Source organism: Protopterus annectens, chromosome 12.part0 (assembly GCF_019279795.1).
Source record: "Protopterus annectens isolate FY-2018-M chromosome 12.part0, PAN1.0, whole genome shotgun sequence".
NCBI lineage: Eukaryota > Metazoa > Chordata > Ceratodontiformes > Protopteridae > Protopterus > Protopterus annectens.
The window spans coordinates 479,753,187-479,780,581 of record NC_056746.1 but is presented as its reverse complement, the minus strand read 5'-3'; the positions used below and the strand labels follow the sequence as shown (position 1 = coordinate 479,780,581).

The following is a 27,395-nucleotide window of genomic DNA, read 5'->3' as shown; positions in this document are numbered from 1 at the left end:
CACTTGCTTTAATTATCTCAGTGCTATTTAACATTTCTGTGCTGCATTTATTGATTTGGTTGACATTATCTCTGTTTTCCATCTGCACTTGTTAAAGAAACACCGTATGTTTTTTACTGTACTGCTCTTAGGTTGTTTTAACAGTATTCTAATATTTCCTAATCTCCTAATTTTGCAAGATTTTTCTGTGTTCTCCTAGTTCTGTGCACCTTTTTCTGTACTTGTAAACATTTCTCAGGGCTTGTGAACTTATTTCCAAGGATTCCTGATACTGTAGGAGTTCTGATTTTTGTTGTAAAGCATTTGCTACTGCACTTGAGCTCAAAACTAATTTGTTTTATATTAAGAAGGTTTTTCTGCACTCTGATGAGTGCAGAGGGCTGATTCAACCCATGTAAGTTGGAAACTGCTGGTGAAGGGCTTATTGTGTGTTTATCTGACTGGCCTGAGGGCTTAACTTTGTAAAAGTCTTTCATCTTGCTGGCATTTCCATATTTGCAAACATTTCTCAGGGTTTGTGAACTTATTTCCAAGGATTCCTGAAACTGCTGGAGTTCTGCCTTTTGTTGTAAAGCATTTGTTACTACACTTGAGCTTAAAATCAGTTTGTTTTACATTTACTTGGCCTGAGAGCTTAACTGTGTAAAAATCTTTCATCTTGCTGTTATAAAAGCCAAACTCCATTATCTGTGCCTTGTACATAAGCCAACCTCTCTGGTTCAAAATCCTCTGTAGGAAATGCTCTCCATAGTCTCCCACTGTTCATAGCTGCTTGAAGAGCTGCCAGTTTGTGCAGAGGGCAGCACTACTGCAGGACAGCTAATAGTGTACTACTAAACACTCTCACATAAACTTTTAAGTCACTCTCCCCTACTCCTTCCCATCTACTAAGGTTCTGGTATAATGGATAGGTACTTCCCTGTCATCTCTGTTTCTGGCCTGGTAGATATGGGCATCCTGAGGCAGTGTAGCAACTGTCTAATATTCACTAGCAGCCATTTAATTTTAGAATAGACAAATTACTGTATGTGAGAGATGTAGATACACAATGTCATTGGGGGCAAAGTTCTCACATACACATAAAAAATGCAAACTTTTAATCTACCCTGTGAAGAAAATGGAAACACTGTCATCTGTGTTAGCATATTTAGCAGGAGATTTGTGTATATATTTTATGCCAGTATGTCTGTTTGTGAATATGTAAATAAGTTTTTAAAATGTTGAGTATCTCCTTGCTCATACAGAATGTTTAAAGAACCTGTCAGTGCTTTGATACATTTTCAATTGCAACGTTTGTGAGGGAGATTCTAAAGTACTGTGGCGAATCAGTTGTACAGTAGGTGATGTCATTAGAATGTTCATGGTTGTTAGGTAATTATTTGAACAGCTGATTGACAGGAAAAATAAGTTTTTCAAACAGCTGTCTGTTATTTTTTAAAAATAAGACAGTTGAGAATGTTAAGCTGTGCAGTTAAAGTGCTGAGCAGTCTGTGAAGAGCAGCCGTTAGTGAAGAGTTGCAGTCAGTGGCACCCATGAAAGAGAACTCACCACAAAAACTTGTAATCCTACCTTTGCCTTGCTGTTATCTGTTAGATTAGATCAGGGACAGTATTCTCCAGTTAGTTTAAGAAAGCTTAGTTATTCAGATAACGTTTTTCTAGAATGATGGACTCCTATCCTACAGTTTAATTTTATATTTCTGGTGATTGAATTCTGGCATTTATTGGAACCCATTGACTTACATGCTTCTAATCATTTTACTTATTATTAAATGTTTTTTATTACTTTACATTGTGGCTGAAAATCCGTGATTTTCTTTAGAGATTATAGAGTGTTTATACCTGTTTGATACTCCCCAGCTCCCCTCGAAGGCCTAGCTGCTCTGGTTAGAGTTATCATTTTCTTTTATATTTAATTTTCATAATTGGACTCCCTTTTAGAAGAGCATGAAGACACTCTGATTGGTGGTAGTATTACCATATTATTTTGGAGAAGGGACACAGCTGGAAATCTGTGTCATGCTTTCCCAGAAGTGTTTGGATGTGTGAGATTTAAATTTACTTTGAGTGTGAGTGTATCAGAGTTCCTAAACTGGGACACATTGCTATGAAGTATGTAATAAGGTGTTACATTAGGGGTGGACAGAAGGATACAGTCCAGTACAAGATTATTGAGTGTGTTCCTGTTGTACTCTTAGGGGAAAATTGCTAAATATTACTCCTGTTTAAGTGACAGTCTCACATTGGAGTCAGTAGTTTGGATTGAAGCTCCTTAGTTACTGACCCAGGATAGTAAGGGATATCACAATTTATTGTTGGTAGTCTGATGGGATATTAGCTGGATGTGACATTTAATTGGTGGCAGTCTGGTGGGATATTGGCTGGACATCACATACCCAAACATCCAAGACCTGTTAAAATCATCTCTCAGTGGCCCTGCGCACACTCAAAAAAGACAGCGCTTCAAACAACACATAACTCTGAAAATCATAGTAGCCCCTCTTCCAAGCCCATAAGGTAGCACCCCATACAGCCAAACATTCTAGTATTGGAGATTCTATTGTAAGACATACCAATGTCCTCTTACCAGGCTAAATAAGAAGATCACAGTGAGCTGTCTGTCTGGAGTGAGGATCTGCCAGATCATGCTTGTACTTAGGTCTTTAATGAACAAGTACCAGTATGACACAGTGACAGGTTCATAGGAGGTTAATAGGCTAATGGCCTTAGGGCCCTTGCAATTCTAGCCAAGTTCAACCCTTGTTTCTTTAAGGGTTTAGAGATATGGTCTATTCTATACGCAAATCTAAATCAGCACCAACTGCTCCTATCGAAGAGGAACACAGGCAAAACCCCTGGGGTGAATTTGTGGTTTCCCATCCAATCGTCCAAGTTATGTTAATGAGGGGCTCTGTTTAACCTGTATTAAAAGTTTATTCTAGAAAAGAGGCAACCTTTGGGGGAAATAGCTGTCTCTCCAGCAATTCCTTTTGATGTAACATGTTAGATTAAGGTCCCTAGAGCAAGTGAATTGTGTACCATTTGACTTACGGATGTGCAGCATTTGCATTAAGGCAGGATCAGAAGTTGCTCTGTTTGCAAGGCATAGGTTGCCTCTAAGTAGCCTATAAGATACAGACTATAATGGTAGTGATTTCAGTCTGTCCATGTAAGACGTGCTGAAGACCCTGAATTTTCTTTGTAAGGAACCTTTGAGGTCTGTCCAGTGGCTGCAGGTGTCTGTTTATGTACATACCAAAAGGAGCGTTGTACTCTATGTTTGGCCTGATGAGGAAAGAGTACAGCGGGTTATAATCTCTTTTGTTCTGGAAGCTATGCCCCTGCTTATGAGGTGAGCAATGTAGAAGGCCTTCCTTACCACCATGGAGGCATGGTGATCAAAAGTAAGGCTGCTGTCAGCCTGTGTGCCCAAATATCTTAACACTGACATAGAGCTTAGGCTGTTGTTATTAATATGGCAATCTGCAGGGACATCACCTTTGTCAAAGGGGGAGATAATGCATTTTTTGCATTGAGTTTAAGGCCATGTCTTTGGCATCAATCATTGGTTTGTGTAAGTCCCTCTTATAGAATGTTAACATCATTTGGGGACTCAAGACTGCTCCCAGTTTGCAGTCATCAGCAAACTTTATCAGCCACAGACCTGTTTTTTGCCTGCACTTCTAAGAAGTAGATTCCAAAGAATAGAGGCCCCAGTATTGATCCCTGTAGAACACCACTGTTAACAGGTCTGCTGGTGGAGGTGAAGTCCCCTATTTTGACTGTATGTGTTCTGTGGGTGAGCCAGTTTGCAACCCACCTGGCTATGTGGGTTGACCCTCAGCTGGGTGAGTTTTTCAATTATGTCTGAGTGGAGGATTGTGTTGAATGTCTTGGCCAAGTCTAGTTAGGCTGTATGTACAGATTTTTCTTCATCCAGAGCTTTGATGACAGTCCACCAGGTTCATCAGGCAGGATCTCCCTTTAACAAAACCAAATTTGGACAGGTCAAGACTCAAATGTTTGAAGGTCTCATATATTCTTGTCGATAAGGTCCATGATGATTCTCTGCATGGCCTTGCAGATGATGCTGGTTAGGCTAATGGGTCTATGGTTCCCAGGGTCGATGGATGCACCCCACCTTGTGCCAGGGGATGACATTAACTGTTTTCTATTTAGTAGGGACAACATCAGTGCTTAGGCTGTGGTTGAAAAGAGTTCCCAATGGTATTAAACTCTTGTTCTAAGCCATTGAGAATGCAGACTGGGGTATTATCAGGTCCCATAGAGGCTGTGTTTTTGGCTTTGGAGAGGGCAGTTAAGACATGATCTTTAGACATACTAGGTGGGGAGTAGGTGGTAGGAATGTTTTGGGGTATATTTGGTGGGGATGCAGGGAGAAGTTTTCACTCAACCTGTCCACTAACAAGCTGGCTATTTCCATTAGTTCAGTATATGTGGTACCATTCACTACCAGATCAATGCAAATTTGGGCTTTTCCCTTAAGGATTCGGATGCAGCTAAATAATGCCTTATGGTTATCCTTAGCTAGGGATGCTAATCTAGATTTGTAGTTAGCTTTAGAGGATTTTACAAGGATGTCTTATTTGCCTGTTCATTCTGAGAAGGGTGTGCTTCCAATTCTGAGATTGTTCCTTCTTGCTCTTAGACAGCAATTTTTCCCTCTTATTATAAAACCTGTTTATGGTAGATGTCTACCAGGCAGGCTTGTTATTTCTTGAGGATCTTGTTTTTGGTGTTATCAGGAATGGCTGAGTCAGTACAATTATATAGATGTTTATACAATGCATTGGTGTATATCAAAGTATAGGTATCTTTGCTGTCAGTAGGGACAGGAGCTTTGAAGCTATTAATGCCTTCTTAAAGAGGCTGTAGTTGGCTTTGGAGAATTTTTTTAGCCTAATTTCTCCTGAGGGGAGGAGGTCTGATGCTATGTTACTTTGAAAAAAGACTGACTTATCATCATACTTCACCAGGGTGGGCCACACACTTGTGGTGGTGCACCATTCTACCATGTTGGTGAGTACCAAATCTAGAATGTTTGGGCCCCTTGTGGGGGTGACAACTATCTGCTCCAAGGCATTTGAGTTAACAGAATCCAAGAACCTTTGGGCAAGTGTGATTGTACACATATAATTTACCCAATCTATGTATGGGTAGTTAAAGTCACCCATAACCAGGGTATTTGGTTGTAGTTCGAGTGACTCAAGTAGATTCAAGTAGGCAGTGTAGTTATCAAGGTTTATGGAGGGGATCTATAGTTGAAGATAACTTGTAGAGGGGTCTTTCCTATAGTTGTTTGCACATGAAGTAACTCTAGGGAATTATTCTGTTTAAAAAATCTAGAGGTGTATTTATATTTGATGAGTATTGATACTCCTCCTCCTCCTTTAGTTTTCACACATTCATTTTGTGGTCTGAATCATACCTCTCAACCTGTAAACATAAAAAAGCTGGACAAAGGCCCAAGAAAAATAGGTACAAATCTGTATGCTGATTAACATAGAATTTGCATACATAATTATGTAACCCCACCCACTTCAGTGGAATTGTGGGATATCAACTTTTAAGCACAAACTGAACAACAGACAACCAAAATATGTCCCCAGCCCAGACCCTGTAGTAAACTATTTTTTTCTTTTGAAATGTGTAGCAATGATGTTCACTGGGAAGGGAGAAGATGATGAACCTTAGGATTTTGTTTTTGGTGACTTGCAGTATGTGGGTTTTGTGGTAAACGTAGGGCATTTAATGGTAGGCAATATTCTAATCTTAGTAAAAGAATATTACAATTTGCTAGGACCTCCAAAAGTTATTCTCAATGGGCTACTGATGAGTGACAAAGCTTGAATTTGTGGTGCCTGGGGCTGTCTGAGTTTGCCGCCCTTCCCCCCTCACAAAATCATGGTCGAATAGGGCCCCCATACACAGCCCCTCTCCCTGCAGCCATTCCAGTGTCCCATTACTTGGCTATTTTGCCCCATTTACCATAAACACTGTAATGTGTGTACTGCTTTACTTCTAAGATGATTAGTTGGTTAAATTGGATTTCATTTAAAACTTCAGTCTCACAATGAAAATAGACTTACCATTAAAACTGCTCTGCCCTTGAAACTCACATTCATTAAAACAGCACTGAAACCCACATTCAAAGAAAATGCATCTGGCCAGTGGTGGATAAAGATTACCTTTGGGCTGTTTTCTAATCATAGGCCCCTTGCACAAGAAACATACATGTGTTCTTTGATACAGTTTCCTGACTGTATTAAATTACATTCTTGTATAATACAGCACACTTGTTAGAGTGCATTTTAAATGTATTGTTTTGAACATTTTTGCACTAAGCAGTGAAACAAGATGCACGAACCAATAATGACAAAACTGCCCAGTTCAGAACATTTCCATCATAAAAGTCTACTCAAACTTCTACAATCCACCAGTATCAGTAAATATGCACAATCTCTGCAGAAGTAAAAGTCATCTAAATAATTCCACATTAAAGAGATTTGCAAGATCCGTAACTAATGAAGAGGTTGCTGCTAGCAAGCAACTTAATGCTTTATTGTTTCAGCTACAAATAAAGTGGATGTTGCTCTTGAGGGATAAATTGCCTATGTGACATTAAAAATGATAAGGTAGTAATATTGCACTAGGGAATGGATGACAAACTGATAACAGGTTCATAGTTACTAGGTATCTCTGCCAAAAAGGACATTCTCAGGACTGCAGTATCCACCAATTCCACCCCCTTGAAAAGTACAACACAGTACAATATTAGCAATCCATCCACATACTGTGTGATTAGAACCCACAGCCTTTTTCATCAAAAGCAATTATTCTACCTGTTGTGCTACTAATTCAAGCAGCCTTTGTCTAAGCAGTGCTGATTATGTCAAATCAGTTGTATTGTTAGTAGCACAAAAGGTAGAATATTTGCCTTTTGATGCAAAAGGCTGTGGCTTCTACTCCCACTGTGAGAGTAGAACCCACAGGCTTGTGCATCAAAAGCAAGTATTTTACCTGTTGTGCTAACAATACAAGCAGACTTGGCATAAGCAGCACTAAACTTCTCTCCCCTTAAAGAACTAGGCAGCACAAGAAATCTGGAAAAAGCCAAAATTTATTGAGGGGGGCAACAGCCCAAAACCAGGGACACATTTTAAACATTGTTTGTATAAACTTAGAAAAGTTGCTAGAATAAAATGTTTTATGTTACCATGCATTTCCTGAAAGATAAGAAGACTGAAACTTAAATGGCTATCATTAGTTAGTGAATTCAGTTCAACTTCAGTTCTCACTAATTTGCCAGAAAACCACAAATTTTAAAAGGAACAGACCAAAAGTATGAGCCAAACATTCTGTAAACTTTGGACAGTTGCAAACTATGGTTAACTCCTTGAATCAAAAAGGGTGGTGGTGGTGGTGATATGGGTAGAGAGTTTAGGCTCCTTCTCCTTGTACCTAAGGTACAGGGTTTGAGTCTCAATAACTCTAACCAGCAGTTGTAACCAAAACACACACACACACACACACGCACACACACGCACACACACACACACACACACACACACACACACACACACACACACACACACACACACACACACACACACACACTTACTTCTGTGGCTATAAAACCACACAAAATAAATAAAAGCTGGCTGTGCAGTACAGGTACCACACAAAATAAATGAAATCTGGCTATAATGGGGCCCAGCATAAAGTACCACACAAAATAAATGATAAATGAAAGCTGTCTGTAAAGTCATCACCTTCTTTTGGCTGTTCCCGTTAGGGGTCGCCACAGCAGATCATCTGTTTCCATTTCTTCCTGTCCTCTGCATCTTGCTCTGTCACACCAACCACCTGCATGTCCTCTCTCACCACGTCCATAAATCTTATCTTAGGCCTTCCTCTTTTCCTGTTACTTGGTAGCTTCATCCTTAGCATCTTTTTCCCAATATACTCAACATCCCTCCTCAGCACATATCCAAACCAATGTAATCTTGCCTCTCTGGCTTTGTCTCCTAACCTTCCAACCTGAGCTGACCCTCTAATACACTTATTCCTAATCCTGTCCACCCTCATCACACCCAGTGCAAATCTTAACATCTTTAACCCTGCCACATACAGCTCAAACTCCTGCCTTTTTGTTAATGCCACCGTCTCCAACCCATATAACATAGCTGGTCTCAGTGCCCTCTTGTAGACCTTCCCTTTCACTCTTACTGGTACTCGTCTGTCACAAATCACTCCTGACACTCTTCTCCACCCACTCCATCCTGCCTGTATTCTCTTCTTCACCTCTCTTTCACACTCACCATTACTCTGAACTATTGATCCCAAGTATTTAAACTCATCCACCTTCGCCACCTCTACTCCTTGCAACATCACCATTCCTCTATCCTCCCTCTTATTCACACACATATATTCTGTCTTAGTCCTGCTGACCTTCATTCCTTTTCTCTCTAGAGAATATCTCCATCTCTCCAGGGTCATCTCCACCTGTTCCCTACTCTCACTACAGATCACAATGTCATCTGCAAACATCATAGTCCACATGGACTCCTGTCTGATCTCGTCTGTCAACCTGTCCATCACCATTGCAAATAAGAAAGGGCTCAGAGCTGATCCTTGATGTAATCCCACCTCCACCTTAAACACATCCGTCACTCCCACCGCAGACCTCATTGCTGTGACACTACCCTTGTACATATCCTGTACCACTCTTACATACTTCTCTGACACTCCCGACTTCCTCATACAATACCACAACTCCTCTCTAGGCACCCTGTCATATGCTTTCTCTAAGTCTACAAAAACACAATGCAACTCCTTCTGACCTTCTCTGTACTTCTCCATCAACACTCTCAGAGCAAACATCACATCTGTAGTGCTCTTTCCCGTCATGAAACCATACTGCTGATCACTAATCATCACATCCCTTCTTAACCTAGCTTCCACTACTCTTTCCCATAACTTCATGCTGTGACTGATCAATTTAATCCCTCTGTAGTTACTACAGCTCTACACATCACACTTATTCTTAAAAAATCGGTACCAAAACACTTCTTCTCCATTCCTCAGGCATCCTCTCACTTTCCAAGATTTCATTAAACAATCTGGTTAAAAACTCCACTGCCATTTCACCTAAACACCTCCATGCTTCCACAGGTATGTCATCTGGGCCAACAGCCTTTCCATTCTTCATTCTCTTCATAGCTATCCTTACTTCCTCCTTGCTAATCCATTGTACTTCATGATTCATTATCCCTACATCATCCAACCTTCTCTCCCTCTCATTCTCTTCATTCATCAACCCCTCAAAGTACTCTTTCCATCTCCTTAACACACTCTCCTCGCTTGTGAGTATGTTTCCCTCATTATCCTTTATCACCTTTACCTGCTGCACATCTTTCCTAGCTCGGTCCCTCTGTCTAGCCAATCGGTACAGGTCTTTTTCTCTCTCCTTAGTGTCCAACCTTTCATACAGCTCTTCATATGCCTCTCTCTTTGCCATGCACCTCATCTCCTTATACTCCTGTCTACTTTGTTTATCTCTGACAATCTCACTTCTTCTTTGCCAACCTCTTTCTCTGTATACTTTCCTGTACTTCCTCATTCCACCGCCATGTCTCCTTGTCGTCCTTCCTCTGTCCAGATGTCAAACCAAGCACCTTTCTAGCTATCTCCCTTACTAGCTCTGCTGTAGTTATCCAGTTATTTGGTAACTCTTCACTGCCACCCAATGCCTGTCTTAACTCATCCCTGAACTCCACCTCACAATTAGCCTTTTTTCAGTTTCCAACATTTGATCCTTGGTGCTGCCCTCACACTCCTCCTCCTCTTTTTGATCACCGTCATCCTACAAACCACCATCCTATGCTGCCTAACTACACTTTCCCCAGTTACCACTTTACAGTCTCCAATCTCCTGCAAATAGGCCCTCCTACATAAGATATAATCCACCTGTGTGCATCTTCCTCCACTCTTGTATGTCACCCTATGCTCCTCCCTCTTGTTAAAATATGTATTCACCATAGCCATGTCCATCCTTTTTGCAAAATCCACTACCATCTGACCTTCTGCATTCCTTTGTTTAACACCATACCTACCCATCACTTCCTCATCCTCTCTGTTCTTCACCAACATGCCCACTTGAAATCTGCTCCAATCACCACTCTGTCACCCTTGGGTACAGTCATCATTATTTCCTCCAACTCACTCCAAAATTTTTCTTTCTCATCCATCACACACCCAACTTGTGGAGCATATGCACAAACAACATTCATCATAATGTACCACACAAAATAAATGAAAGCTGGCTGTAAAGTACCACACAAAATAAATGAAAGCTGGCTGTAAAATGAAAGCTGGCTGTAATGTGGCCCAGCATATCTGACTGCCATTAAGGAGGCGTGAGCTGATAAGTAATTATCTGTGGAATTCAATATGAGTTGGCTGTTAAACACACACCCTTGTTCCTGAATCCTGCCTACCAACAAAGCATATTCTAAAGCTGTGGCTGGGAATGCTGATTAGCACTACTTCTCAATATTAATCAACTTACATCTTACCAGGAATGCTGATTTCTGTTCCTGCAAGCAAGCTCTGTTAAAATTAAAAAGTACATTAATGTACATCTTACTGGGAATGCTGATTTGAAAAACGACAGCACTTAGCACTTAATTAACTTACTTCTTACCGGGAATGCTGATTTCTGTTCCTGCAAGCGCTGTTAAAAGACAGCACTTTTCAATAACAAGTTCCTGCAAGCGCTGTTAAAGTAAATAACAAGTTGGCTCAGCCTGTTAACTTAATGCAGCACAGTTTGTTTTACAGGGATTGCTGATTTCTGCTGCAGGTGGCTGGCCGTTGCTTCTAAGTGCATTAAAATGTGCCCCGTTAAAGTAAAAGACAGCACAGTGCACAGTTTGTCTTACCTGGAGGAGCCAAATGGAGCAGTAACCATGGAATTCAAATGCTGCTTTAAGCAGCTGGGAAGCTGCATGCACGCTATGGCCCAGAAACAAAGTTCAGTGAATCCCTCAATTCTGACAGGCTGGCAGGCTGTTCATGGAGCTGACATAATCATGCATGCCCCTGCATGTGATGACTTCTGGTGAAAAACAAAAAACATTTAAAAAAAAAAGCCAGAAAATTTGGAAATTAAGAGGTGACACTCGGGAATCATGGCACCCCATTATTTGGACCTCAAAACTGGTAAAAACTGAGAAATTTGGTATGGTTGAGATGTATGGTCTGAATGTATGGAAGGCATTATATCTCAGTATGCAGCCTTGAACCAGATCTCTGTGACTGCACAAATGTTTGCATCTTCCAAGGTGAGGAGTGCTTCCACTGAGTGCAGTTTCAGATTTAGACTCCTAGCATTTAGCAGCATAACTTTAAGATTGTTTTTGAAGATATTTTTACGTCAGGAATTTTGTCTTTGTGACATTGCCTAAAAAGGCACTATGGGAGAGACAAGAGCCTTAGCTAGTAGTCGAAAGTCCAGAGCTGGCAGGTGGAGACCATCTCTAGAAAAGCTCTATCAACCATATCATCACAGCCTGACAGGAACTGGATCCCCTTAGAATGGCACCAGAAAGTAAGCCAATTGCTGATGTCAGATATTTTTTGTCTGTATTGAGGTATCATCCTAGGTGAAGATAGAATGCTGCTTAAGGCTAGGGACATACCCACCTGGGACACATAATCAGAGAGTTCAGTCATGTCTTGCTTCATATAGTCCAGTGATGGACGTCTCAAGCCGTTCACACCAACATGGACTATGACAGAGTCATAACAGTGCCTGTTGTTGAGAGAGTTGAGTGCATGTGTGATGTGGTGGATTCTGGCACCTGACAGACAGATGACTGTGATCTTTTCCTTATCCAACCTGGTGAGTGGGATATCTGTGTCTCACAATGAAGTCACCTATGACTAAAATGTTTGATTTTGTGTTTTGCCTTAGGGGCATGTTTGGTGAAACTCTGGTGCATGCATTTGTATGTGCACTGTGATTTTCTGGGAATGTATTAAGTGAACTGTGTTTATGTTTGGGAGGTCTGTGATCTTTAGGTAGGCTTCTAGTGAGAACCTCTGTGTATGTAGGTTTGGGTGCTGCATGCGTGGATGGTGCAGGAAGTGAAGTGTGTGAGCTGACAACCTGCTTAGTATCTGATATACTGATTTGTTTGTGAGAGAGCCAAGAGTTTAGAATCTTAATATAGATGCATCCCTCACATATTTAATTTGTGTGAATTAGGAGAAGTGGGTTGTCAGTGTACATGAGGCAATTGCTGCATTGCCTCAGGATGCCTATGCTGATCAGGTTGACTGGAGAAATGGTGGGAAATTGTTCATTCATGGTGGTGAAGTACTGTGGTCAGTAACAGGGAGGGGACTAGAGGGACAAGGTATGGCTAAGGGACAAGAAAAAGCTCTAAACTGTGAGGGACTTAATGGATAAGACTTGTGGAGGAACCTCAGTGTCTCACCTGAGTGTCTAACTGGGCAGTGAAGCACAACAGCGAGAAACCTCCAATGGAGCACAAGCATTGACTAAGGGAAAATTATCTGTCTAAAAATTTGCATCTTTAACCTCCAATGGTATCCTTCACTGTGTGCAGGTGGTGTGCACCACACAAAGACACTCTAACATGGGCAACAAGTAACAATGAAATTAAACTAATTTCAAGCACTCTAACCAATGGTAACACATTACACTGGGTCCTGGGCCAACAATCACCACTCAGATAGGGCCTTAGCTACACTCAACTCTCACTAGGGTGAAGGGGAGGCCCTGTTTTGTGGAGGAAAGCTAGATTAGTGTTCAGAAACTGTAAATACAGACTGGGTCCAGCAAATCTGAACCAAGTCTATGCTAGGCTAAAGGTGCAGGAAACAGCAAAAATACAGTAAAATACAGTTCAAAAATAACAACACACAGTAAAATACAACGCAAGAAGTGCAGATCAAGAAAAAATTATACTTATTTTTCAGTAGCAGGCAGTGGATGCTTCAGATAACACAGAAGATTATTCATGTTTTAAGCTGTGTAAAAAGGTTGGGTTTATATTATTAGTTGTTCTGAAAAAGTCCAACAGAGGTTGGATGAAAGCGCTTAACTTGTGGCATTAATAAAAGTTTGGAATTCAGCTTCTGTGACCAGTGGTGCTTTTGTACTTCAACACAGAAGATTGCTTGTTGCTAACCTCTGTGCAGCTCTGGTCCATTTGGGCATAAATGACCTAAGACATACCTCAGTGGTCTATAAGAAGAGTGACATGATGGAGCTCTCTGAATATGTGTTCCAGGTGGGTATGAAGCTAGCCTTGAGTAGCATCCTACTGTCACCAATGATGATGCCACAGTACCAGCAAAAAATGATTGACTTCAAAAATTGGCTTAGTTTCTGGTGTCACAACAAGGGGATCTAATATCTGCTGGTCCTTTTGTGTTGAATATCTCTACTATAGCTTGACCTGCTGTTACTGGGGTTTTGTTCCTGACTACACTGCAAGTGACTGGAGTCCAGTTAGCATCTCTAATATCAGAGAACTTGTAGAGACGTAAGATACAGACGGCAATGGTCTGCTAGCATCCTGAGTAGAACATCACAGCAGAGCTAAGTGCCTCCTGGTAAAGGCTGAGTTGGCTTTGTCAGCATAATCCTAGCAATGTTTTGTTTGCATCCTGTAATACCTGAAGCTTGAATTTCCAGGTGTACGCATGAGTTGAGGCCTGTTCAAGTGTATCACATTCAGCATCCTGCTTGAGCATGAGGTAAAAAATGGTAAAGGTCCTCCTCCTCATCATCATCATCATCATGCCTGATGGAATCACAGCATCCCGGTAAGGGGCTTATGCCCTTGTGTGCAGTGGTGATTATAGCTAACTGCTGTGCTTGAAAGGTTGTCTGTCTGGTACCAGAATGCACAGACTATCAGCATATTGATATGAAAGCAGAGTAATCCTGCCCTACAGAATTACTCTATATTCAAGTATCTGGGACTCTGGATAGACTCCTCTATCTCACTCTGTTTCTTCTTTCTATTACTTTCAGGTGAGGTTCTTTAGAAACCAGATTCCTGACAGATGAATGGTACAGTCCTACTTGATGTTTTCTCATCTTGATCACAGGTTAACTATTGCTTGGCAAGCCTTAGTGAGGCTAATTGTGACCTTCAGTACTGGACAGTTTGTTCTCCAGGCTCACCTTACATTTCTCCACTGCTGTAAATATGAGAGGTTAAACTATGGACCACAGAGGTTGAGGTGCACATACAGGAACTATTATACCAAGAATGCTGCCCTCATTTATGATAAAGACTATTAATAAAGGATGACATTGGAAGCCCAAGGTCCCTCTAACTTTACATTAGTTTACTATTGCTAGCTGTATTAGTCTATTACAATAGTTTGTTGAGAAAAAAGGCTGGCGCTAACATAATGCCCCTCTGCTATGTGGACTTCAGCTTTGCCCTACCTTCCCTGGATATGTTCAAAACATCTTAGGTTGCATCTTTTATTACAATTAAAAAAGAAAGAAAAAGAAAAAAAAATGGCGTACTGCATTTGTTTGAAACAATGTTTTCAATCTGGAAAAAATAAACAACCAAAAAGGAAATTTTAGATTCTCCTTCCTTCACATTTCTTGTGTTAATTAATTTTACTTTTATAATATTATTTTATGTATGTATCAATATATTTCTGCATGTATGTATGTACATATGTATGTATTTATGCATTTATCAGCTCTTTTTCCCCTATTAATTGATTCCCATCAGCTCCTCTCCCTTAGGGAGCATCACCCAGGCAACTCTCAGTATTACCAGCTTTAATCTAATGACAGCTCTCCCTTGAAGAATCCTGGGATGTTTACAACGCTGGCAGTACTGGTCTCAGATGCATGCATAGTTTAACATTGAGATGTACTGTATACCTCAGGCTGCAGCATGTCCACTGTTTAGTGGATGCATACCTTTATTCCTTTGTGCTACATCATTAGCTCACCCAGCCTTCACTAAATGCCAGTCTTGCAGTGGAGCAAGCTGACGCCCCACCCAATGGGCATACCAGTGGAAGCTGCTCCAGCTCCAAAGCCAGTGGTCAGACTTGGTTTTCCTGGGCCACAATCAAGGCTTTACCGCTTTTTACCACGGAGTCAGCCGCACTAATGCTTTCCTTCTATGTGCTTGTCTTGATAAGTAACGGTAAGATCATAAAAGGTACAGAGGTGTATAAAAACATGCATTGCATCACCCTAAATGACTGGCAGTCTAAAAAGAGGTATGAGGGAAACAAAGCATCAAGGCTGCACAATGCTGGAAGAGTATATAATGGCATAGTCTCTCGGAAGATGATGAGCCGCTTGCTGTAGTTTTACAGCTAAATGTTACTGTTAGTGTTACTAACAACATTAGTTTATTGTTGCTAAGTAGATCAGTCTGTTGCCTGGCAAATCTTCATGTGCACTTGTTTTTGTCTTGCTTGTATTGTAGTTTGCTATGTTTAATAAAGTAGTGGCTGAAAAAGGGTCTGTGTGGTTCAGCCCAATGTGGTTCAGTCCACTTATTTCTAAATAAGCAATACACACACACACACACACACACACACGCACACACACACACACACACACACACACACACACACACACACACACACACACACACACACACATTAGGAATAAGATGTCACATAAAAATCTAAACGTAAATAAAAGGTGATAAGCCAGGCCACTAGGAAACTACAAAAAAATGATTAAAATGTCTGGAGATATTTTTGCAAAAATTATTAGAAACTTCTTGCAGGCTTCGTTACCAACCCCCACTACCATCAAATATCTTGTTATATGCTACAGCTTTTATTAATCACTTAGATTACTAAAAAGATGTGCTGTCATGTGTAGGTGCTTTCATTCTGAGTTTTCTTTAAATACACAGCAAATAAAGCTTTGCACAGTACCTCTTCAAGACATCTGCTCATCACAAGGAGTGAAATGCATAGCTATTAGCCATTCATTTGGGCACTCCATCTAAGACAAATTATAATGAAAACACAATTACCTCTGCCTGTTTTTCCAAAAAATAAATTTATTTCAGTTAGTGAACTGTCCCCCCCCCCCCCGCAAAATATATTTAGTAATAACATTTAATTTCAAAACACTTACATTTTAAGAACATAAACTGCCAAAACTGTAATAAAGGCATAATAGTCTTCATGAAAATGATTAACAGTGAATGTACTGATGTGTGTTTCTTTCCATTTTATAAGCAAATTATTAGGGCACAGCTTATATGGAATCATTGAATTCAACTCCCTTGGACATATTCATCATTTAAAATGGCCAAATCATTTAAACTTCCAATATTCTTAAACTAATATTTAGGATGATTTACTCATAACAAGGAAATTCGCCATTCAAAAAGTTGTAGCTACGTCCTCATTCATGTGAATGTAGTGATTTTTAAATAAATTGATACCATGGTTCTGCTCGGTCTAAAACCTTATAAGCAATCAAAATACTTTACTCATCTCTATTCAGAAGGAGCTACAATTCAGGAGACTTTTGTCCTGCATAGCTACTGCAAATGCCAGCAGCTCTGCCTCAGGGGATGCATAGATGGCAGAACATTTGAACTGCAACTCTAGACAGTATGATGAGATGAGGGGTTTGTGATGATGCTACACTGTTTCGTATTTAGTTTGAGCCAATTTTTAGTACACCAGAAGTTTACTAGGGTAAGTTCATGCTGAAGAGTTTGGGTATCATAGTGTGACTTAACCTCAACTCAGAGTTTCCAATGATCTGCAAACTTTGTTTGTCAGAGGTCTTGGCTCTCAGCTTGGAGATATGAAAAGTAAATACCAAAAAGAAGATATCCCAGCATCAAGCCCTGAGGGACACTGCTGGTCACTTTCATACTTCTTGTTGAAGCACCTGCAAGTCACACTGTATGGATTCTATTATTTAGCCAATTTGCTATTCATATTATCACATATGGGTTATTTCTTTAAAGAACTTAGCTTTTATATGATGCCAACATGAGGAATGGTGTCAAAGGCCTTGGCCAGGTCAAGATATGTGGCATACACTACGTGGCCACCATCTACAGTCTCCATAACCCCTTCAAGGAAATTTACCAGATTACTTAGACAGTATTTATCCTTCACAAAATTAAGCTGTTGGGGGTCAAGTCAAACAAGATTCTTGATATTGCAATTTAAAAGGTCAATTATAATAAATTCAATGGATTTGCAGATGAGGCTAGTAAGGCTGATAGGTCTGTAGTTTACTAGTATGGTTGTAAGGACCCTGTTATGGGGCTCATCACTATGGCTGTATGCCACTCATTAGGGACAAAAACCAATAGATGGGATCCGTACTGATCCCCAAATGAAATTTTCACCGAATCACTAACGGCCGGGCATACTTACGGGATAGTGATTTTCACTGAAGAAGCACTTTCACGTAAGTATGCCTGTTGCGGAGGTCATACTATGGTGCGGATAAGGGAAATTCCCTATTCCCCACTGTAGTGCGATTTCAAAATGAGAATATTAAAGTAGGGGGGTGTGGAGGGCACAGGGTGGCTTGACCCCCTGCAAAAACTTTAATTTAATGGGGTTTTTTTTGGTTTAACACACTTTAGTGAAAGTGCTTTTTCGGTGAAAGTTCTTTCGTTAAAGTGTGTTCGGTGATAGTTTCGTTAAACAGTCCTGGATCCTAATAGATAAACTTAAGGTAAATAGTTTGAAGAGTGTGTCTGCAGGGACATGTTTAACACTGTTAATTAAGCAACCAGGTGTATTATCAATTTCAAAAAAAAAACATACCGTTTCACTATAGGGCAAATTCCAATTAATTTAAATTGCCAAAATATCAAAAGACTTTTGGCTGCCCCAAAATGAGGTTTACAAATCCACTTTTATAAACGTTATCATTGCATTTTTTTTTACTTTGTAATGCAATAAAAGTAGATTTTAACGTTTCAGCTGGCGTAGCCAAAAGTCTTTTAATATGATATTATCAGGTCCCATGGAGGAAATAATTTTGGTCTTGGTTAACACTTTCAGTAAATGATCTTTCAAGGTAATTGGGGGAGTAAGTGATTCAGATATGTTGGTATTTTTAACTGAAGTCTCAGGGGTGAAGTTAGCACTAACTCTGTTTGGAAGGACATTGGTAATGTCAGATAGGCAGAATAGGAGGCTTTGTTATGAATACAGTCTAATCAATGTAGGTTATTGTGTTTTAGTTTTATAATGTAACTAAAGAATGCCATATAATTATCTTTGGGTTCAGCAGCCAGACTAAATTCATGGGCTCCTTAAGTAGATCTAATAGTGTTCTTCTGCCTTTTTTGGTAAAGATTTTCATATTATTCTTGAGAATATGGGTTTTGGATTTACTAAATAATTTAAGGACTTTCCTTCTTTCTTTTGTAGAATAATTTACTTATGGTGGTGGACCACCAGGGTGTTTTGTTGAATTTCCTTGATACTTAGTTATGGGAGGGAATACTAGCTCTATGCATTTTTCTAAATAGGTGTAGAATTCCTCAGTGAAACTTTCGGTTGTATTAAGGTCGAGGGAGGTGAGGTCATAACTGAATTTGATATTTTGTAACATAGTAGGTTGAGGTTGGCATGTTTGTAGCTCTTAAATTCTAATGCTGCCCTGCTACAGACCTGTAGTTATAATATACTAGAAGCAGAGGCAAATAAGGATGCTAGGATACTTTGCAGGTAATGCCCACAGCAGTGTGGCTCAACAATCCACAACAGAAGGAAACAACTTTTGTTGAGAAACTTCACATTGAGAAGAACAGGTTTAGAGGAGAGAAATAAGGTACCTTTTTTCTTGTTAAGGCTGAAAAGACAGAAATGGAGGTACCTTATTGGAATTTTGACACTCTTCATTGCAAGAATCAAAAGTCTGAAAACATGAGTGCAATCCTTGGACCAACACAGCAAAGTACAAACAATCACTACTACACAAAAAAGCACCCTCTAAGTACTGAATATATATTTATTTCATTTGTGACCTAGTTGTGGTCAGTTGCTGAGCATTTATATAAGATCCCACTAAAAACATTTCTGGTTCTTTTGCCATGTGATAGTAGTACAGCAGTATTTATTTTACATTCCTTGGCTATGACTACAGTGCAGTGTTGACAGATTTGCATAATACAGAGGATTATGGTCAGGTCTCTGATCATAGCCAACTTGTAGTGCACAGAGCATCTTGATTACACTCCAGTATGAGGTAAAAGACAACCTAGTTCAGTGCTACTCTAGCACAAGACTGGATCTTAACAATGCTTAGAAGGGTGTTTTACAATTGTTACGCACTCCCTAAACACTGTTAAAATCACTTCTGATGTTAGGCACTAATAGCTGAAAGTGCCAGCCAACAAACGTCAAAGGCAAAACTTGGAGCAGCTGTGTTTCTGCCTCCTGATTTAAAGGATTATAGTCAGTCAAAGTGAAACTGCTTCCCTTACACACAGATTATGTGACGACATCTCCTGCTGCCTCTTTGGCAGTGCTTGCCAACCCCTTGTTTTACTCTTTAACTAGTAGAACATGGAGCAGACAAATCTCCATGTACTACAAAGATAAGATCAGTACTCCAGCCATAACTCTATATTATCATGGATCCCAAGATTAACCTCTTAAGCGTCACTCTCCAGATGAATTTCTTGGCATCCATGATGTCTCGAACACATAACGAGTAGGTTACGATCAGAGACTCTATCATACCTCTATATTATGTCTGAGACATGGATGCAAAGGAATTCATTTGGAGAGTGAAGCTCAAGAGGTGAATCTTGTCATCTATGCTGAGAGCATATAATAAGAATTATGATCAATGGGGCCCAATCTTAATTCTTTATAGTACATGGAGGTTTATCGCTCCATGCACTACAAGTTACAGAAAACAAATTGTAACAGTGTTAAGTGTTTAATCAGCTTTGCCTTTTAAAAGTTGTTGTTGTGTCTTTTGACTTTTCCCAGTTAGGGGTCGCCACAGTGGAAGTCCGGTCCGCTAATGATTGGCAGTAGATTTTTATGTGCCGAGTTGCCAGCTCTGACACACAACCTTCAATGAAGGTACACCCATTCATGCATGTCTCCACACAGAAAATGCTCTAGCTGAGAATCAAACAGGACAACTTCTTATTGCGAGGTGACAATGCTACCGAAGCACCACCACCACCGCAATTGCCTTATTTAATCCCTATGAAGAAATCCATCCACAACCCCTTTTTCCATTTTTGTACATGGGGTTGGGATGTCATTTCAACAGTGACAATCACCTAGAGTCAAGGTTTATACTGCTGGGTGTCTAGCCCTGTCATGGTAGTTCTTCCACACTGCACACTTACCCCAATGGCCACTTTTTGAGTGTCCAGTCCACCTACTGCATGTCTTTGGAATGTGGGAGGAAACCAGAGCACCCAGAGGAAACCCATGTGAACACATGGAGGACATGCAGTCTCCACACAGAAGGCATTCCAGCCAAGAATCAAACCAGGGAACCTCTTGCTGTGAGGCTACAGCGCAGTGTGCTGTGCCACTTGGCTGCCCAATCTCTATGAAGAAATAATGCCTTTTAAAGGTGTTAATTCATTCTGTCGTGTCTTTTGTTTATAAGTGTCTCAGAGTGCAGTAAGTAACAGCTTACTATTTTATCTTCTGCCTCTGTTCTTTGCTGATGGCGCAGTCTGCTGTTAATCCCCAGTGTCATACCCGATCTTAACAAAAGTTTGTTAACCTTAACAAGCTTCCTGTTTTTGAAGGCCATGGCATTCCATGCACTACATAGCCTTTTACAATTTTTATGTGAAAATATTTAACTGTTGGAGTATCAGGGCGCACACAACTCTTTACCACCTGTTTTATGTGGAATGTCACACTTCTAGCAGCCTACATGCATCCTTGCTTTCCAGGACATTTTCTGAATAAATAAGATAAACAAATGTTAAGTACTGTGTGAACAATAAATCTATTAAAACTGTAAATAGCAATGTTATCAGTAAGAAGTATCCTTTACAGCAATAATAGTCAATGAAATTGTAGTCATTCCATAAATACTATAATATATTGCAATACACAAACATAGAGTTATATTTTTTGCTAAACTTGCATAAACAAGTTGTCATACCTTACTGCACAACCTGGAAACACCAAACAGTTCTTTAATTAAATCGCAAGTTTTCTTCACAAAAAACAGCTGATTGAGCGCTTTCATCCCAGAAGGGATTTCATCAGAATCTATCTCACATACTACTATCCCCCTTAAGTAGTCAAGCTGATAAATTGATTAATTAATTAACTTACTAATTATTACAGCCTTAAAAACTAAACTTTAAAAACAGTGACTATTGAAACAGAAATATACTAAAAAAATATATACATACTTGTTCTATTACAGGTGATTTGTTAATAATATAATTTCCATTTGACATATTGTATAAAAAAATGATACAATTGAATTAAAAAGGTTGTGCAGTGTGTCTTTTTGGAATTACTGGTCGTACTACATCACACTGTTGAGCCCTTTTTCGTGGATTTATAAGTTGTCATACCTTGTAAACTATACAACCTAGACATATATTGTTAGAACACATTTGTTATCAGACATAAGCTCTGGCATGACAGCAAGAAATTCCTTTCTGGATTCATGTTTATTGAGATATTTACAGAAATATAAAAACATATGCTTTGTTATATAATTAGTGATGTCAATAACTTTGAATATCTCTTACGAAATGCAACCTGCAGTGCAAATATCAGTTACAGTTTTCTTCAACAACATCTATAGTTTCACCTGATGCTGTGCAATAATTTGTAAGTCACTTGTTTTTTGAAGTATTAAGTATATATGGAAATATTACTTATTGTCATATTTATTAACAAAAACATGTAGTCCTCCAGTATATTGTGATATAAATGGGCAGTGACAATGAATTTCCTGTCTCCCACCATAACATTTCAAACCATATCCCTCAATAGGATATTGGTCTGTCACTTATGAAATATGAACATAAATACAATGTTATGAATAATAAGAAGCAAAAATTATTATTTTCTCTACTGTGGGACATCCTTCATTAACAATCTTTGTGTCATTTTGTTAATAATTCTTTGCCCTTTCTAATATTAACTGGACATATATATAAAAAAAGTCACTATAGGCTTGAATGACATAATATGGCTGATTTCGAGAATTAAGATATCACATCTTCCCTGTTTATGTAGGGTTATGTTTTTCAAAACTTTTTTTTTTTTTTTTTTGAGAATCTGCATTTTTTTACATTGCAAATCTGTGAGATGACTTTCACATTTGACACAATGCCTCTAGTTTTACTTTTTCCTTTAACTGCTTTAATAATCTAGTACTGAGCATAACTAATGAATGTGTTTTTAAAGTGGAAGATAAGCAAAATCTAGGTAAGTTGAAGATGCTAGCTTGATCAGTATACTAGTCGTTTTGTTTCTTGGACTCTAAATGTAGTTAAAATTAACATATACTGACTGTACTTTATTACCTTCTTGCTGGCATTTTGTTGAAACTGTAAATTTATATGTACCCATACTGTCGTCAAGACTTAGCTGAAGGATTCTGTAGAGTTGAAGAGATATAAGCTAACAAAGGCTCTTTATTCAGTATAAAATAGATGAAGATAAACATAAATTTGGTCTTCTTCTCATTAAGTGATTCTTCCTAAAGTGATAATGCACTTGAAGGCAGCACACAGATAATCAGCAGTATGTATCAGGAGTAGAACCGTGCTTAAATGATAGTGGATTTAAGTTTATAAGGCCTACAAACACTGTGACTTTCTATTACCACAATGTACATAGAAGTCAGGTATGAGAAAAACTTGATTTAGTTTCTGACCTGAAAGGCTGTTTTTTTATAGAATGTAGACAGCTGGTAAGCCTTCCTAAAACATGCTTATTTAGTTAATTTTTGTTAATTTCTTATGTGCGACATTACTCAAATATATTACTTGACAAATGATTTCTACCTTTCATGCCACGATATTTCTATAACATTCTCATAAAATAAAATTGTGTATCTACTTTCAGATGAAAAATTTAACATGGTGGACTATTTCACGTGAAAGACCATCTCCCGACATCTCATTAGAAAATATCAAAGAGTCTCCTCAAAAAAGACAAGCTAGTAAGGCTTAAATTGTTTTACATTTCATATTTTCATGTTATTACATTTTACATAGGATTCTAGCTAAGAAGAGGCAGCTACATTGTTTGTGCGATACATTTTAATAATATTATACGTCTCATATATTAAATTTATGTATTATACTTTTAACTTTGTGTATCATTAATTACTGATATGTTTAATAAAGTTATTTTGTTTGTGCCTGCTTATATGCGACTAGTCAGCTAGGCTTGCTTATGGCAGTAGATCATTTTCTAATCTTCTTTAATTTATCTGCCAATTAGCTAAGAATATACACCAAATGAACAGCAACTAACATTTTAAATATCATAGTGTTTTCTATTCATGAATTTGGAGTGACTTGGTGAGTTGTTGGTATATAAAAGCAAACACTATATAGGTAGGTACCAAAATAGTGTAAAACGAAACTTTAAAGATGCTAAAAGCTATATGATATGGAGAGGTTATTATTCTCTCCCATTTGATTTATCATTTGGTTTGCTTAGGGTTCTTTGTATGTGTTGGTAGAAATGTGTTGCTTTTATATAATGCTCAAGTGGGAAGAAAATAAAAATATAATACATATAACTGTCCATGTGTAATTATGAAAACACTTTCTTGATTTCCTGTTAAAATCATTTTGTAAAATAACTCAAAATTAAAAATAGGCGTTTGACTTGGATGCAGGAATCAGCATATACTGGTTTGTAGCATTGATAATAAAATGTCTGTTTCCATTTAATTCTGAAGTTATGTTGGGTGTATTGTGTTATGATTTAAGGAATAAAAGGATTATACATGAACTACATGGAGGGTCATTTTGAGCTGCCAGACTGAAAATGCTATAACATAATGAAATGACATGAATTTTGTGGTATCACTGAACCTCTTCTACTCTTTCTGGAAGTCTTTGATTTTTGATTCATATCTGAGTGTCCAAAAAGCTGATACATCCAGAATTAGTACAGTTTTATACATTTTGACAGTGGTGAATGCCGTTTGGTAGTCGGACCAGTACGTGAAAACAGTAGTGGGTATGTCTTTATTAAATCTCTTTGAAAAATCACAACTACACATTTCTTATCTCCTTAAAAAAAACTACACATTGTCAAGTTTTTGTACGTACATAAGAATTAGAATCTTCTTTATGTAATTATTCTTGTAAGAGATTCTATGAGCTCAGTCACTATTATGACCTGGGGAAAGAAAAGAAAACAGTACAAATCTAGAATTTTGTGATATATGATATTTGTTCTGATATGGAACAGAAATTTTGTAATACAAATTGCAAGCAGAAATCAAACAACTAAATGCAGTCATTTAATAAACTTTCAGTAGACCAATCTGTGAAACAATACTCAAAGAAAAGAATTCTACTGACTATGACTGAAACAAGAGTTTGTTACTACAGCATTTCTGAAATTGACCTAGGATTCCCTCATCTCTTTTAATATTGCCATTGATTTCACTGTAAGTACTTAGAAGCAAAGTTTCTAAAATAAAATGCAAATGATTTAAGATTATCCCTGCTATAGTGGCATGTAGGCTTCTTATGTTGTTTAAGGGAGGCTGCTTGAACATCAGTTTATCAGAAAATTTTGCTTCCTATCAACTTGCATAATGTCTTAAACATGTACCAAAGCATATTTTTAACTGTCATTTTCTGCATACATTCAGTTTGAAACATGTCTCCCTTGTTCACTTAAATTTGTTACTTTTTTCAGACTCTGATGAGCAAACTTCAAACAAATGGAAGTGGGGCCGTTTATTCTGCAGTTCCCAACCTCAGTTGCGGGAAGCACCCAGACCTAATGTACTGGGCGACATCAGTGAAAACCCTTTCTGGGCACGATTTTGTTGTGTCAATGCAATTATCCTCATGTGTGTCAACATCTTTTTCTATGCCTATTTTGCTTAAAGAAGTGCAGCTGCATTTGGACTGGATTCATTCAGTTAAAGCCTTATCCTTCTAGTCACTTAATACTGTTTTAAGTTAAGAAAATCTTCTAAATTAAGAACATTACAAACAATCTAGCAAGTATTTTTTTTATCATGGTACATATTTATACATTGAAAATGTTATGTTTTAAATGTAGTACACTAACATTTGTAATAAAAAAATGTTTAAATGTAGCCTAAACCTCCTATGTATTAAACAGCTATGGTCTGTTCCTGCATTTAACAAATACACAGTATGAACCTTTTCCACGTCTTACTGTCTGTTCTGCATACTAAACCTGTTTGTATATAAGTATTTTTTTATAATACATGCATGCATGGGTAACACTGGTGTGCCTTTACATATGTTTTGATTTGGCTACCAGTTTTATTTACAGTTATAGGTCTGTTGTCTGTAGTGTTCATAACTGAGCTATTAATACACAGTACTCCATCTGGAAAATAGCTACAAAGGACTTTGATTTCTATTTTAAACAAAGAACTAGAGTTAAACCTAATGTTGATAATAAACTATACTTTGAAAGTAAAAGAATGACAGATTGCTGGCTTGATGTTATACATACAATTTCTCTGTTAAAATCTTTTCTTGTGTATCTCAACTAAATATCACCCTGAAAGTAAAAAACAAAAAAGCATGGTGTTTATAATAAAGGATGCATAGTTTTGATTTTGGTAAGTTACAAATTTTGTTCTAGTTGATACATCAAGTTTATATTAACTTGCATTGTCAATTGCAGTATGTTTTGGTCCAGAAGTGTAAACAAGCAAGCAATTTGGTATCCTGTCACAGTAAATAACTTTCTGTAAATGAATATAAGATGTTTTGTTCCATGGAACTATTCCTGTGGAAGTGTTTGCATGTAATAAGACATAACATGAGCACAGTGTTACTGTACTTTTTTCTATGTCCTTTAGCCTTTATTAGGCATTTGGTTAGGATACAAAACTTTATGCTTGGGACTGGTGAATACATCATGATCCGCATATAAAAAGCACATATAGAAAGTAGTCCACTACGAGGAATAAACTTGTCTGTTTTACTTCCCAGACAAACAACACTCTGCAGTCACAAATCTGTAAAAAAATCTGAAACAGCTGTATCAAAGTGAAATGTAGTAAAATACTGTGATAAAACCTATCTTCTGCACCTTTCAGTTTCGATGAAAATGTATTAACATGACAGATATATCAAGTATTTATTTTGGTTGAATATAGCAAATTAAGATTACTATGGATTTAACAGAGAATCAGATAATATGGAATGTTGCTGCCTAATCAGATATATGCAAAGATATGCAAGATTGCATTAATGCCTCAGTTATTTTCTCCTAAAATGTGACTTTATGACATTTACAAATGATTCTCTAATGTATTTAACAGCACCAGACTATTGAAAAGTAATCTCTTCATTATGTTCAGCAGTGTTCTAAGTGAGCCAGAAAACACAATAGCTGAAATAATTTAATAGCTCTGTAAAATGACTCAGACTTATGGCTTAGAAAGCAGAACATCTGAGATTTCATTACAGATAATGTCAGCAGCAGTGACTTGTTTTACGCTGGTAGTCAGTGATGTGCCATTATCATTTTTGTCAGTTAGATCATGATGTAATTCAACAGTTTTGAAAGATACAGCATGATCCAGTTGTGGGAACACCTTAATTGTTTTTACCTGGAAAATGTATTATTTATTACGGCTTAATTTAAACAACTTACTTCCATTAAAAAAGTATTGTACATACACCAATGCCCAACACAAAAACAAGACCAAGAAAGCCAGTGTGACCGATTTATTTAACATGTAAAACAATACTTGTATAATACATCAAACTTCATGGAGACCAATAAAGCATACATAAAATCATACAGACTTATTAAGGGCATCTTAGGTCCACTCACCCATATTTAAACAGCAGCATTAACCTCTCAATGTAGCAACCTGTGCCAACCTGAGGAGCATGTCACTGCCCACTATCACAGAACAATTCCAGAAAGAAGGGGGGGATAGAGGGATCTTTCTTAAGACCCTTCAAAGAGCCCACAAGCCTGTCCTCACAGGCTATTTCCCCTTTCAACCTCCAATCAAGCCACATCAGAACTAAATAAAATATCTTTAACCAGCTTGGAAATATTAACATTAAACAGATCAAGTCCTGCCACACTCAAATGTATCCCATCAGATTTAAATCGAAATGGGTCCCTCTCTTCTA

General features: G+C 38.3%; 1 protein-coding gene across 1 annotated transcript in view; it reads left to right on the top strand.

The window, feature by feature from the left end:
* SLC5A10 (solute carrier family 5 member 10) overlaps nt 1-25,430 on the top strand; it is a 1,811,293-nt gene extending 1,785,863 nt beyond the window's left edge. Inside the window, exon 19 of the mRNA XM_044089581.1 lies at nt 25,058-25,430. Within this exon, the coding sequence (XP_043945516.1) occupies nt 25,058-25,145 (88 nt within the window). The 3' untranslated portion in view covers nt 25,146-25,430. The remainder of the gene's footprint in view (nt 1-25,057) is intronic.
* The last annotated feature ends 1,965 nt before the right edge of the window (nt 25,431-27,395 follow it).